This window comes from Oncorhynchus mykiss, chromosome 31 (assembly GCF_013265735.2).
Source record: "Oncorhynchus mykiss isolate Arlee chromosome 31, USDA_OmykA_1.1, whole genome shotgun sequence".
Classification (NCBI taxonomy): Eukaryota; Metazoa; Chordata; class Actinopteri; order Salmoniformes; family Salmonidae; genus Oncorhynchus; species Oncorhynchus mykiss.
The window spans coordinates 41,227,042-41,239,966 of NC_050571.1; the positions used below are offsets into that span (position 1 = coordinate 41,227,042).

Consider the following 12,925-nt stretch of genomic DNA (forward strand, 5'->3'; position numbering starts at 1 on the left):
TATCCTATAAATGTCGTTCCACTTCATGATTGTGTCCCACTTGTTGTTGATTCTTCACAAAAAAATACAGTTTTATATCTTTATGTTTGAAGCCTGAAATGTGGCAAAAGGTCGCAAAGTTCAAGGGGGCAGAATACTTTCGCAAGGCACTGTATCTGTGACCAACATATGCATATCTGTATTCCCAGTCATGTGAAATCCATAGAGTAGGGCTTAATGAATTTATTTCAATTGACTGATTTTCATTATATGAAATTGTTGCATGTTGCGTTCATATTATTGTTCAGTGTACTTACACCTACACTGCTGTTATTTACTTGGTACTTTGCATCCTCTGTCTTACATTATATCTAAATATTTGTGGCCAAAGTAAACCACATTGTTGCCTATCGACCCCCTTTTCTTAAATTTAGATTTTAAACCTAACCCTAACCACACTGATAATTTAAGGTTAGGCATAAGGTTAAGACAAACAAGCGAATTTTTGTTTTCATAAATGTTTACGATATAGTCCATTTGACTTTGTGGCTGTGGTAACTATTGGACACCACCCCACACCATCACTGACGCAACACACTTTCAAGTGTCGCAGAACGTCTCTCCTAGCAGCAAATCAACAAGCAGTTTTTGTTGTTGACCGATAGAAGGAACGAGCTAGCAGGAAGTTAGCAATCAAGCAATTAAAAAAAGTTTATACAGGTCTGCAGATTGCTTGAAGTTTATGGCATAAATATGAAAGACGGCAAGGAAAATACTCGTCAGAGGGAGAAAAGGATGGAGATAAAATGCGAAAACATTGAAAACATGGAGAAGCCAAAGCAGGAGAAGAAAGAAGTAATGACGAAGGTACCGTTACGCCAGCTATTGTAGTTGGCTCGCTAAACCAAAATGGCTAGCTACGCGGATTTAATCTGGCAAGCTACTCCTGTATTGCTGGCTAGCTAGTAGATCAGGTGTAATTAGCCTGTAATTGAACTTCGTTAGCTAGTTATCTTTTGAATGTTGCCTATTGAAGAGTAACGTTAACCGATATGTCTAAGTTAGTAAACCTGTTATAGTCAGCTAAACTAGCTAGTTACCGTTAACCAACGCTTAGAGGCTGAATCTGCTATTTTAACTATCTGGCTTGGATATTATCTTGATAAGTTAACATTTGAGTGCCACAGATCATTATCCGACGTCTGCCTCCAAGCATAACCAAGGAGGAACTGGAGGAGCAATTGCAGCCACTTCCAGAAGTGGACTACTTAGAATTTTTCTCCAATGACAGCAGGTGCGTATAGTCTGAACGATTGTCAGTCAGAATCACATATTTGGTACCCTGGTTACTTACTTAGTTTTTCTTCTATACAGCATGTACCCCCATGTCTTCGCCAGAGCATACATCAACTTCAAGATTCAGGAAGATATTGTACTTTTCAGAGACCGGTTTGATGGATATGTGTTCGTTGATAATGGAGGTGTGATTCATTTAATTTCAATAAGCTATTGACATCTAAGTGTTGAACATTAAACCAACATTGATTTTCCTGGTTATTAAACAACTAATTGGCTGACGTCTGTTAAATTATTTTAATTCCGTTTTGTTTTTTTTTGTGAGCCCAACGTAGCGTTTCTCTAGAGAGATCAAATAATTCATGAGACAAATTGTCAAACTATTTGGGACACTGGGTGGAAGGGAGTTGTAGTTTTCATCACGCAAATATTCAACCTAGCTCAGCGCAGAAATGCGGTAATTTATTACAATGACCATAATCCATTGCGCCTGTTTTTTTCCCCCGGTTCAGACGGTGACAGATATCCTTACACCTGCTACTTTAGATAAACACAGACCGCATGAGAGAGAAATGTACACAACGGCGAGGGAGATGGACAGTTCGTGAAAGCACGTCTAATCTACTTTAAAGCACTTGTAAAATTATTTCGTCAGACAGCTCTGCAGCATACTTACAGGCAAGCCTAGCTAAATAGGATGACTAAAGACAGTGGAGTGGAGTAAATGGAGCACAGACAGAGATTAGATGGTCGGGGCTGGCTGCTTGAGCTGAGATGAGATGATGACTTTAAGGAATTAAAAATAATAGTCATAAAATAAAAACGAAATAATATACACAACCTAAATCTTTTTATTATTTCCTACTTTTCTATTGATGTCTACCCAATGTGGACCTGACAGACAATGGAATATTTTCAATGTTTTGACAACTTAATGTTAAATTGTTTTTGTCTTTGGAACTCTCAATTTGAAAGATTTAAAATAATAGAATTTCATAATGCATTTAATGTCATAAAATGTTTGTTTTTTAAAATCAAAATGGAAAACCGTGATTCTTTAAAATAATTTAACCGAACCAACCTCCAAGCACTAATAGCTTAGAACTTTAAACAACCACGCAATATTAGCCTAGGCTATTGCAGCAGCTTCTGATTGCCTTGTGCGTTAATGCTGTGGCTTATTTTGTTTAACAGGGCAGGAGTATCCAGCCATTGTTGAATTTGCTCCTTTTCAAAAGATTGCCAAAAGAAGGAGTAAGAAAAAGGATGCTAAAAGTGGAACAATAGATGAAGGTGAGAATGTTACATGAGGCATTTTATGGTTGGTTGCAATTGCACACCATTTAGATCCTCTAGCTCGAAAGTCCCACTGAGACACTTTGCTCTTTTAGATGCTGATTACAAGAAATTCCTGGAGATTTATAATGGCGACGATGAAAAGTTTACATCCACCCCTGAGACTCTACTGGAGGAAATAGAGGCTAAAACAAAGGAACTAGTAGGTATGTAAACATATTTTCTGGTTACATTTGGTTGACATCCAAGCCAGTTGAAACACTCTAGATGCGTGTCAATGTGAAATCAAGTAGTGTTCGCTGTGAAAGTGATATTTCAGTAATGGATGAGGCATGATTTTACCCCCCCCAGCTAAGAAAATGACTCCCCTCTTGGACTTCTTAAAGAACAAACAGGTATGTGTAGCCTGTAGGAAATAATTATATATTTTGTGTTCTTGCATGATATGAGGCTGGATAGACTATTCATATGGCTTTTGTCTGCTGATGGTCAGAGAATCCGTGAGGAAAAGAAAGAGGAAAGGAGGAGACGAGAACTCGAACGTAAGCGCCTGAGGGACGAGGAACGTCGGAGGTGGAGGGAGGAGGACAGGAGAAAGCGCAAAGAAGCAGAGAAGTTCAAGAAAGGAGACAAACCTTCCGAGAAGGATAAAGACCAAGCGAAGGAGGTGCCAAAAATCAAGGTATGGAAAGGAGAAGAAATCCTGTCAAACTACTTGACTGTATGATACAGGTGATCCCGAAGAATAACAGACTGCTCTTTTCATGTTTATCTGTTTTCTTTCTCCGTTCAGCTCTTGAGAAAACCAGACAGAGGAGATGATGTGGAGAAGTTAAAGAAACCTGAGAAGGACAAGATGAAAGACGACAGAGCTCCAGGGTGTCCTGATATGACGAAACGCCAGAACTTCGAAACCAGGGGGGACAGGGTATCACGGAAGTGAGGGGTCATCACCATTAATCTCTTTAATGTTACCGGTCTTTAACATAAAGGCTTACATTGTATTCATGTAAATGTTCTTGTCTTTCAGAGCTGATGAAGATGGACACAAAGACTTCAGAGAGCGTGACCTAGAAAGGGACAGAAACCGCGAACGAGACAAAGAGAGGGAGCGGCGACAGAAAGAGAAGGAGCGCATCAGACGCCAAGACGAGGATAGGCGAAGGAGGAGGGAAAGGCACGATGGAGAGAACTCCTACAGAAAGCAAGAGGAAGAAGGGAAAAGGGAGAAAGAAGATCGTGTCTGGGAAAAGAGAAGGGGCGAGAATGCCGGGGACTCCGCAAGCCATACTGATAAGCCTAAAAAGTCAGAAGAAACCCTGAGGGAGGAGAAAGCTAAAAGAGATTGTTTAAGAAACAAGGTAATAACTTCAGTCTTTCTTGGTATATAGTCAAATAAGCATTTTTCCTAATCAATCAATTCCTTGGGTTAATCGGGATATTCTATTACATTTGTTCCCTTTTCTCCTGATTTCCTATGTTGATCTGATCACATTCCTTAATAGTTTTGTGTATTTTTTTTTTTAGTCTCTTAACCACAGTGATTTCGTTCCCTTGTGCATCAGGATCGGCCTGCCATTCAGCTATACCAGCCAGGTGCCAGGAACCGAGGAGGAGAATCTCATGCTGGGGAGCGAAAGTCAGAGCGAGACCAAGAGAAGGGAGTTGAAGGATAAAAAAATTACCATAAATAAAGAATGATCAAACGATTGAGAGGAATCTGCTCTGAGCCAAGCAAACGGGTACCAGAGAGGCTGTTGCAGTAGTGCTTCTCCTGCAGAGCCACATCCCGTCCTCCCACTCCCAACCAGAGGACGGGATGTGACCATGGTGTCCCCCCTTAGTGCCTGAAGGTGTCTCTTTTAATTTTGTTTATGGAGAAAAGCAATGGAAAGTTGGCGCTTTAATGTTTGCAGGAGTATGGCTATGGGGCGGCAGGTAGCCTAGGGGTTAGAGCGTTGGACTTGTAACCGAAAGGTTGTAAGATTGAATCACAGAGCTGACAAGGTAGAAATCTGTTGTTCTGACCCTGAACAAGGCAGTTAACCCACTGTTCCTAGGCAGTCATTGAAAATAAGATTTTCTTATTAACTGACTTGCCTAGTTAAATAAAGATAAACTAAAATGAGACAAAGCCAACGCTCTAGGACCACATGAATTTAAAGTTACCTTACTACAGTATTGGTACACAGTCTGCTACACAGTTGTGAAGCACAGTTTGTATATTGAATAGGCTTTCACCCTCATTAGTTCATACGTTTAAAAAAATAAATAATAATCATATACAATATGTTATTTAATTTATCAACAGTGTAGGAGTCTACTGGTTTAAACATATCCTGTTGCTTCTTTCAAAAACTAGGCATATTTTAGGTTTGTACACGTAGAAATTTGTTTTCTATTTCCCCAACAAGTCCTTAATACTCTGTACGGGTAAAAACAATATTAAGCTATGTTATTTCACTCATTCAACAATTCAGGGGAATTTAAAAGCCATTTAATTTATAAATATAGAACTGTGAGCTATGCTTTGACTTGAGGCTGCACGCAACCCCTAATGGGTGACTATTAAGTTGTGGCCTTCTACGTCGTACGCATATACATCTTCATACATAAACAATGCTACAGTAACATTCTAATTGGAATAATAATATATATATATATATATATTTATACTCTCATTTGTTTCATGATTGATGTAGCCTCGCTAAACAAGAGTTACAAATGAGCACAATAAAGAAAATATTGTTCTAAGTTGTGTATGGTATTTATTCAACATTCCAGATAGTTTTTTATGACAAACTGTACTGTAAATACAATTTGAGAGAACCATTCACTACTACTTTTTTACAAGTGGTACAGAAGCGTCATGTTAATGCAATGCGGGAGTGGTCCACTTGATGACGCTGTGTGCGCGTAGCGCAAGACTTTTCTACACTTTGCTTGGTTGGGATTGCCTACATCACCAACGCTTCCCCTCCTTCTTTCTCTTCGGCCTCCGCCATTGAGGTGTAAGGACTGCGGACAAAATGGTAAAGTAAAATCTTATAACATCCTTGTCTACATGAGCGAAATGGATTATTGTTCATGGCATTTGCAGAAAGTGTTTTTAACGGCAACACCGAAAGCCGTTATATTGTCTTCAATACCAGTATTGAATTCATAAAAAGTAACGTTTTAGTAGCGTGTGGCCGTGTTGTCGATCAAATGTACTTTACTTCAAGAAGTATACTTCCTGCCGTCAAGACTTTTCTGCCTATAGTAATCTAGCTGTAACTGTAGTTTCAACGAGTTAGTTGGCAGGTTTACCTAACGTAAGTGCAGCATGCCATGAAGGAAATGTAGGTTTGCATGTGATGTAGTAAACTAACACAGCTCCATCCTCTTAATTTCAGTCGTCCCACAAGACTTTCAGGATCAAGCGCTTTCTCGCCAAGAAACAGAAGCAGAACAGGCCCATCCCACAGTGGATAAGAATGAAGACTGGCAACAAGATCAGGTATGTGTGTAGCTACATTCCTAGCATCCCGCTATCCTGTACAACGCATAAAATGGTCTGTTAAATAGTGCTGATAGGATCCTCTGACCATCTAAAGCAGGTCTGCAATTACAGTACTCCAATCAGTGGGTGTGCTGTCATTAATCCTGCTGAGAGTAACATTCTGCTTTGGAGTTCACACTTGGTCACATCACCAGTGATGAGGATTCTCTTTAGTAATGACAGTGCAATTACGACTACAGTATCATAGTTAAAGACTGCAATTACAACGACAGTATCATAGTTGCCTGATGGGGCTCAAAGCTGCGACCTTTTGACTTGAGTTACAGTTCAACACCAATTTTTGTTCACAATTTGCAATTTGTTATATATTTATTCAAACAGCGGTGTGTATGCAACAATGTATGCAGGCCAGGTATTCAAAGTTTGGTTTGAAGTCTTGGTTGAATATTTGTAAAGTGCAATTCAGTCATGTGCTGTTTGAATACATTTCTAAAGCCCCCACACACACAAACAAAAACAACTGCCCAATTTAAATGTTGACTGCAAAGTAGGCCTACCTGTCGGAATGATATCATGATTTCTTTCAATCGCTGGACAATTGTTTAGCTAACTCTGCCATCACGTGTAGCCGACATTGTACAGTACAAAAACACTACTAGCCAAACACAACGGTCTCTTGCGATGCTCAATTGTTTTTATTTAACCAGGTGGGCCAGTTGAGAACAAGTTCTCATTTACAACTGCGACCTGGCCAAGATAAAGCAAAGCAGTGCGACGACAATGACAGAGTTACACATAGGATAAACAAACGTACAGTCAATAACACAATAGAACATCTGTATACAATGTGTGCAAATGGAGTAACGAGGTAAGGCAATAAATAGGCCATAGTAGCGAAGTAATTACAATTTAGGGAATTAACACTGGAGTGATGTGCAGATGTGCAAAAAAGTAAACAAAAACAATATGGGCATGAGGTAGATGTTAGAGAGGGCAACTACACTCTCCATTAATATGTTGTTCAGACCTCAAAAGTGGTCTTCTGATGTGGTGTAAGTGTTGTTGACTTTGATCATCACATTTTTGTAATTTTGCAACTTTTGAAAAGGAACCTCAACAGAATTGACCAAAAATATAAAATCTGAATTTAAAAATAAATAATTAATAGCGACTTAACTGTAGATTGACTGTTCAAAATCGCTAGCAATAACGCCCTTTTTGAGATTGTTAGAATGTGTTTGCAGGGTAGGTTGTTATACGTTACTTGCTCTGCCCGCAAGTATAAAGAGAATTTTAAATTATCAGCTGCTTTCCCAGGCCAGTATTCTTTTCATTTGGCGCCAGTAGCTTTCAGTTGGTACTGGCCCGATGTTGCCACTAGCAAAATGTACCTTTTAATGTCAAACCCTGTAAAGGCATGTTACTTTAAAATATGTCTAGTCATTATTAGCCTGGTTCCATGGAATGCAGGGTACATTATGGGACACTGGTCAAGTCATTATTGCCCCAAAATTGGTGTGCCCAAATCACGTGCTGGTGCCATCAACTGGGAAAAGTTCATCTAGCACATTGACTGAGGAAATTATGTTCCTGTCAAATAGTATGTTTGAATGTCTTTTTGCCATGTTGGGGCTTATTTCTGCTGTGCCTCATTTCCTTGCTTTTGAGCATATGGAATAAATGGCATTTGGTTGATTTGCTTTACCAGTCAAATGCAGTTTGTCAGTATTGTCTGGTTTTGTGAAACGACTTTAATTGGATTTATGCATCTGCTCAGACAAATTGTAAAGAAACAATATGGTGTTTACAACTAAACAAGCCTAAATACAAACGGTCTACTATGGCCCTTGACTGGATTTCAATCTAATGCCACCATGGAGATTGCTTGTGTTGTATTATCAGTCTGCATTATTCCTGGTTTCACTGTGTTCCAGGTACAACTCCAAGAGGAGACACTGGAGGAGGACCAAGCTGGGCTTGTAAATATACAGGTCTTCAGATCTCCAGCATTCACGGCATCTTCACCTGCCAAGGCCACCACCTGCTAGAACCTGGAGAGGAAAGCCATGCTATCTTGAATGGCAGTCTTTTTGTACAAATACTCTGGTTATGCGCGTGTTTAACAATAAAAGATTTGCGAAACGAGATGTGGTTGAGTTTGTCTAACCTCAATTCGTCCTTTACTCTGAAAATGCTTTTTAAATGCAAGGTTTGCCAGCCATGCATCATACTGGTGTTACCTACTTTGACATTGTTGACATTAGCGCAACGCTCTACATTTGATTACAAGAAGGCATCCCACTCAAGTAAGGGTCACTGGGAATTGACTAAATTACTAACTAGGCACCCTGTCAGTGTAATTTGTTGACGATTCAGATTCAGATTTCCTTTAGAAGGTTTACTTGGCATAACCCAAAATGTAAGCTAGTAAAATATGTATGACCTTGTGAAAGGGTTGAATGGTCTGCTTACTCACATTGGGGGGAGTCCAATCTAAAGTCAAATTAGGAATGGGCAGACGTGTTAATGTTCAATCCAAAGGAACCAAAATGTAATCGAAGTGAAGATTAGTGTTCTGTTTTTATATAATCCTATCAAATGACCGTAACACCCTAAGAACAACAGTTAATTTTTTGTGCATTATCACGTGATTTGTTGCATGATCTGTAAACCGGTATAGACTAATGGTGAAATATTTATGGGCCCTTCCTAACAATGCAGAAAAATAACGCAATGAGTAATGACGACTTCGCTAAATACTCAGGGTACTGGGTGATGTGCAGGAATACAAGGTAATTGAGGTATCCATGTACATTTTGGGTAGGTGTAAAGGCAGGCTAGGCAACAATAGATGAGCAGTACCTGCACCGTATGTGATTTGTCAAGAGTTGGTGCAGATGGTTCTGTAGCTAATTAACAATTTAGCGGTCTTATGGCTTGAGTAGAAGTTGTTCAAGGTTCCGTTGGGTCCAGATTTGGTGCATCAGTACTGCGTTCTGTGCGGTAGAGAGAACAGTCTGATATGGGTAGTTGAAGTCTGACAATTTTTAGGGCCTTCCTCTGACACTGCCTGTGCCAGAGAGCTTGGCCCCAGTAATGTACTGGGCAGCATGCACTACACTTAAGTGCCTTGCGGTCAGATGCCAAGGAGTTGCCATATCAAGCGGTGGATAGTCAAGATGTTCTCGGTGGTGCAGCTGTTGAACTTTGAGGGCCCATGCCAAATCTTTTCAGCCTCCTGGGGAAGAGGCGTGTAAGGCCCTTTTCACGGCGGTTTGTGTGTTTTTAAATTATAAACTGGTTAGTTCGAGCCCTGAAAGCTGTTGTATATCAGACCATATGATTTGTTTCTAATGACTAATTGTCTAATTACTTTGGTAACCAGTTAATAGCAATAGAGCTCTGGATTTTATGGTATACAGTGTATAGACAATATACTATGGCTAAGGGCTATATCCAGGCACTCCTCGTGTCCTGATTTACAACAGCCCTTAGCCATAATATATTGGACATATACCACACCGCATCGGGCCTTATCTAACGTCTCTAGTTCTGTAGCACTTGCTTACACGACCTGCAGAAAGTGTCAAAATTAGGCTTTCAAGAAAGCTTATACAAAATCGGCTGCCTATAATCAGATTGGTTATTCACCAATTAATTATAAACTGGTTGGTTCGAGCCCTGAAAGCTGCAGACCGTGGTTTATCAGACCGTATGCCATGGTTAAGACAACGTTTAGTTTTACTGGTCTAATTACATTCGTAACCAGTTTCTAACAGCAGTAAGGCACATTGGGGGTTTGTGATATATGGCCAAAATACCACGGCTGAGGGCTGTGTCCGAGTACTCAGTGTTGCGTCCTGCGTAAGAACAGCCTTAGCCATGGTATATTTGCCATATACCACACCCCTCGGGCCTTATTGCGTTTTACGCATAATATTGCTTAGCATACTATGCGTAAAAGCGCAAATGCGTGAAAGTCTACAAGCTATGATCAATGTGACTCGTGATAAAGACACTTGATTTTGTGTGAAAAAAAGTACCTTTGTGTGGCCATCTGACATCTAACTTTTGTTCACAAAAGACAAGGATGGGGGAAAATAACTCCTTAGATGACCCGCTACATCTGCCATTCATCCGAGTCCGATTCTAAGTAGACTGGATCGTCTCTCTCATCACTTAATTCTGACTTGGGCACTGGCGTGGCACTGCACGCAATGTTGTTATTAGGGTTTTGCAAACGCACCCTACTGTGCGCATCGTCCCAAGTGCTAAGAAGCTCCATCTCCTCTGCAGCGTTGCCCTTCAGATGATTTCATAGTTTCCATCTACAACAGACACCATCCGTGCGTGCTGCACGGGGTCCAGAGCCCAAACATCCAAGCAACTTCCCTTATTAAAGACGCATTGGAACATCTTGACAACAGAACACAAATCCACCGGACGAGTTGTTCAATAGTAAGTTTTTCAAGTGTCTTACGCAGAGCGAGCCTCTCTGCTCCACGGACAGCTCTGAGATGCGTTACTGCTGGTCTCACACACCTCTGGCTGTCTCTGTTACCTTGATCTTCCTGTCGAAGCATAATTAGCCGTACAGGCAGGGAATGCCCGCACACCCACTCTTGTCCATTATCATTATTAGTTGATTCAGATCCAAACTCCAATGCGCATCTGCCTGGTAAGGATTGGAAATGTGTCGCAGAGTTGTATGCTGTCGTCTTACTGATGGCACTGTTATACACGTTGCTTGACTTACAGTTGAAGTCGCAAGTTTACATAAACTTAGGTTGGAGTCATAACTCGTTTTTCAACCACTCCACAAATGTCTTGTTAACAAACTATAGTTTTGGCAAGTCGGTTAGGACATCTACTTTGTGCATGACACAAGTCATTTTTCCAACAATTGTTTACAGTCAGACTATTTCACTGTATCACAATTCCAGTGGGTCAGAAGTGTACATACACTAAGTTGACTGTGCCTTCAAAGTTGACAGGAGAGGAGTATGAAGGTAGGTCCTATCGAGATTTGAACTCGGATCGCAGGATTCAGAGTCCTGAGTGCTAACCATTACAACATAGAACTCTATACAGAGTAATTACTGAAGTGTTCAGATTTTCAGATTTTACTGTCATTTGTTCACTGGATGAATAGCTGGAGATGAGATGATTGGTAGGCCTTGTGAATAATTCAGCACAAAATCTAGGAAGGTTCTACTGAGATTTGAACTTGGATCACTGGTTTCAAAGTCCAGAGTGCTAACCATTACACCATAGAACCGCATTCTAAATCCACTTGGAAATTGTACAAAAAATATTCCTGCGTTTTAATTTGCACTACCTTCACCTGTTGTAAATACTTCCAACTGACAACAATCTTTGGACAGCTATATTCTAGTTCCACGAGGGAGAGTAATTCACATGGTAGGTCCTACCAAGATTTGAACTCGGATTGCATGAATCAGAGTCCTGAGGGACAACCTTTACAACATAGAACCTTGTACTGAATACTCTGTAAAGGTTAAGATTTTACTCTCCTTGGTTCACCAGAAAAACACAGAAAGTATTTTCTGGTTATAACCGGTATCAACTGGTCTACCCTACCATGTAACAACTTGGAAATCTGCATATTTCCAACACAATTGATGTGATGAGGGAGAAAAAAAATCTGAAATATTTTCAGTTCTTTGGGGGGCAGCAAGTTTTCAATTAAACATCTTGGAAAATTCCCGAAAAGATGTCATGGCTTTAGAAGTTTCTGATAGGCTAATTTACATCATTTGAGTCAATTGGAGGTGTACCTGTGGATGTATTTCAAGGCCTACCTTCAAACGCAGTGCCTCTTTGCTTGACATCATGGGGAAATCAAAAGAAATCAGCCAAGACCTTGTTGTTGACCTCCACAAGTCTGGTCCATCCTTGGGAGCAATTTCCAAATGCCTGAAGGTACCAGGTTCATCTGTACAAACAATAGTATGCACGTATAAACACCATGGGACCAAACAGCCATCATACCACTCAGAAAGGAGACGCGTTCTGTCTCCTAGAGATGAACGTACTTTGGTGCGAAAAGTGCAAATGAATCCCAGAACAACAGCAAAGGACCTTGTGAAGATGCTGGAGGAAACAGGTACAAAAGTATCTATATCTAAAGTAAACCGAGCCCTATATCGACATAACCTGAAAGGCCACCCAGTAAGAAAGAAGCCACTCCTCCAAAATTGCCATAAAAAAGCCAGACTACAGTTTGCAACTGTACATGGGGACAAAGATCGTACTTTTTGGAGAAAGGTCCTCTGGTCTGACGAAACAAAAATAGAACTGTTCAGCCATAATGACCATTGTTATGTTTGGAGGAAAAAGGGGGAGGCTTGCATGCCAAAGAACACCATCCCAACCATGAAGCACAGGGATGGCAGCATCATGTTGTGGGGGTGCTTTGCTGCAGGAGGGACTGGTGCACTTCACAAAATAGATGGCATCATGGGGGTGGAAAAGGATGTGGATATATTTAAGCAACATCTCAAGACATCAGTCGGGAAGTTAAAGCTTGGTTGCAACTGGGTCTTCCAAATGGACAATGACCCCAAGCATACTTCCAAAGTTGTGGCAAAATGGCTTAAAGACAACAAAGTCCAGGTATTGGAGTGGCCATCACAAAGCCCTGACCTCAATCCCATATAACATTTGTGGGCAGAACTGAGAAAGCATGTGCCTACAAACCTGATTCAGTTACAGCAGCTCTGTCAAGGAGGAATGGGCCAAAATTCACCCAACATATTGTGGGAAGCTTGTGGAAAGCTACTATATTGATATATGCATTTGCAATTACTCAACTTTGTTCAGTGTGGTTAT

The 12,925-nt window shown here is 40.5% G+C and overlaps 2 protein-coding genes and 1 non-coding gene across 3 annotated transcripts in view; all 3 read left to right on the top strand.

The window, feature by feature from the left end:
• Positions 1–548: 548 nt before the first annotated feature.
• On the top strand, positions 549–5,322 carry LOC110505181 (regulator of nonsense transcripts 3B). The gene is made up of 10 exons (XM_021584212.2): positions 549–846; positions 1,167–1,273; positions 1,354–1,460; positions 2,470–2,568; positions 2,667–2,777; positions 2,923–2,966; positions 3,065–3,253; positions 3,365–3,510; positions 3,602–3,932; positions 4,137–5,322. Exons 1-10 carry the CDS (start codon positions 733–735, stop codon positions 4,245–4,247), a joined length of 1,359 nt encoding a protein of 452 aa, XP_021439887.1. The 5' UTR covers positions 549–732; the 3' UTR covers positions 4,248–5,322.
• Positions 5,323–5,575: 253 nt separating this feature from the next.
• Positions 5,576–12,925, top strand: part of LOC100136046 (ribosomal protein L39 protein-like) — a gene marked incomplete at both ends in the record, with an annotated part of 31,932 nt that continues 24,582 nt past the window's right edge. Inside the window, 3 exon segments of the mRNA NM_001124365.1 lie at positions 5,576–5,603; positions 5,967–6,070; positions 8,008–8,220. Coding sequence (NP_001117837.1) covers positions 5,601–5,603; positions 5,967–6,070; positions 8,008–8,056 — 156 coding nt within the window.
• LOC118946090 lies at positions 6,164–6,253 on the top strand. The gene has a single exon (XR_005041276.1). It is a non-coding gene; the product is annotated as a small nucleolar RNA SNORA69 (small nucleolar RNA).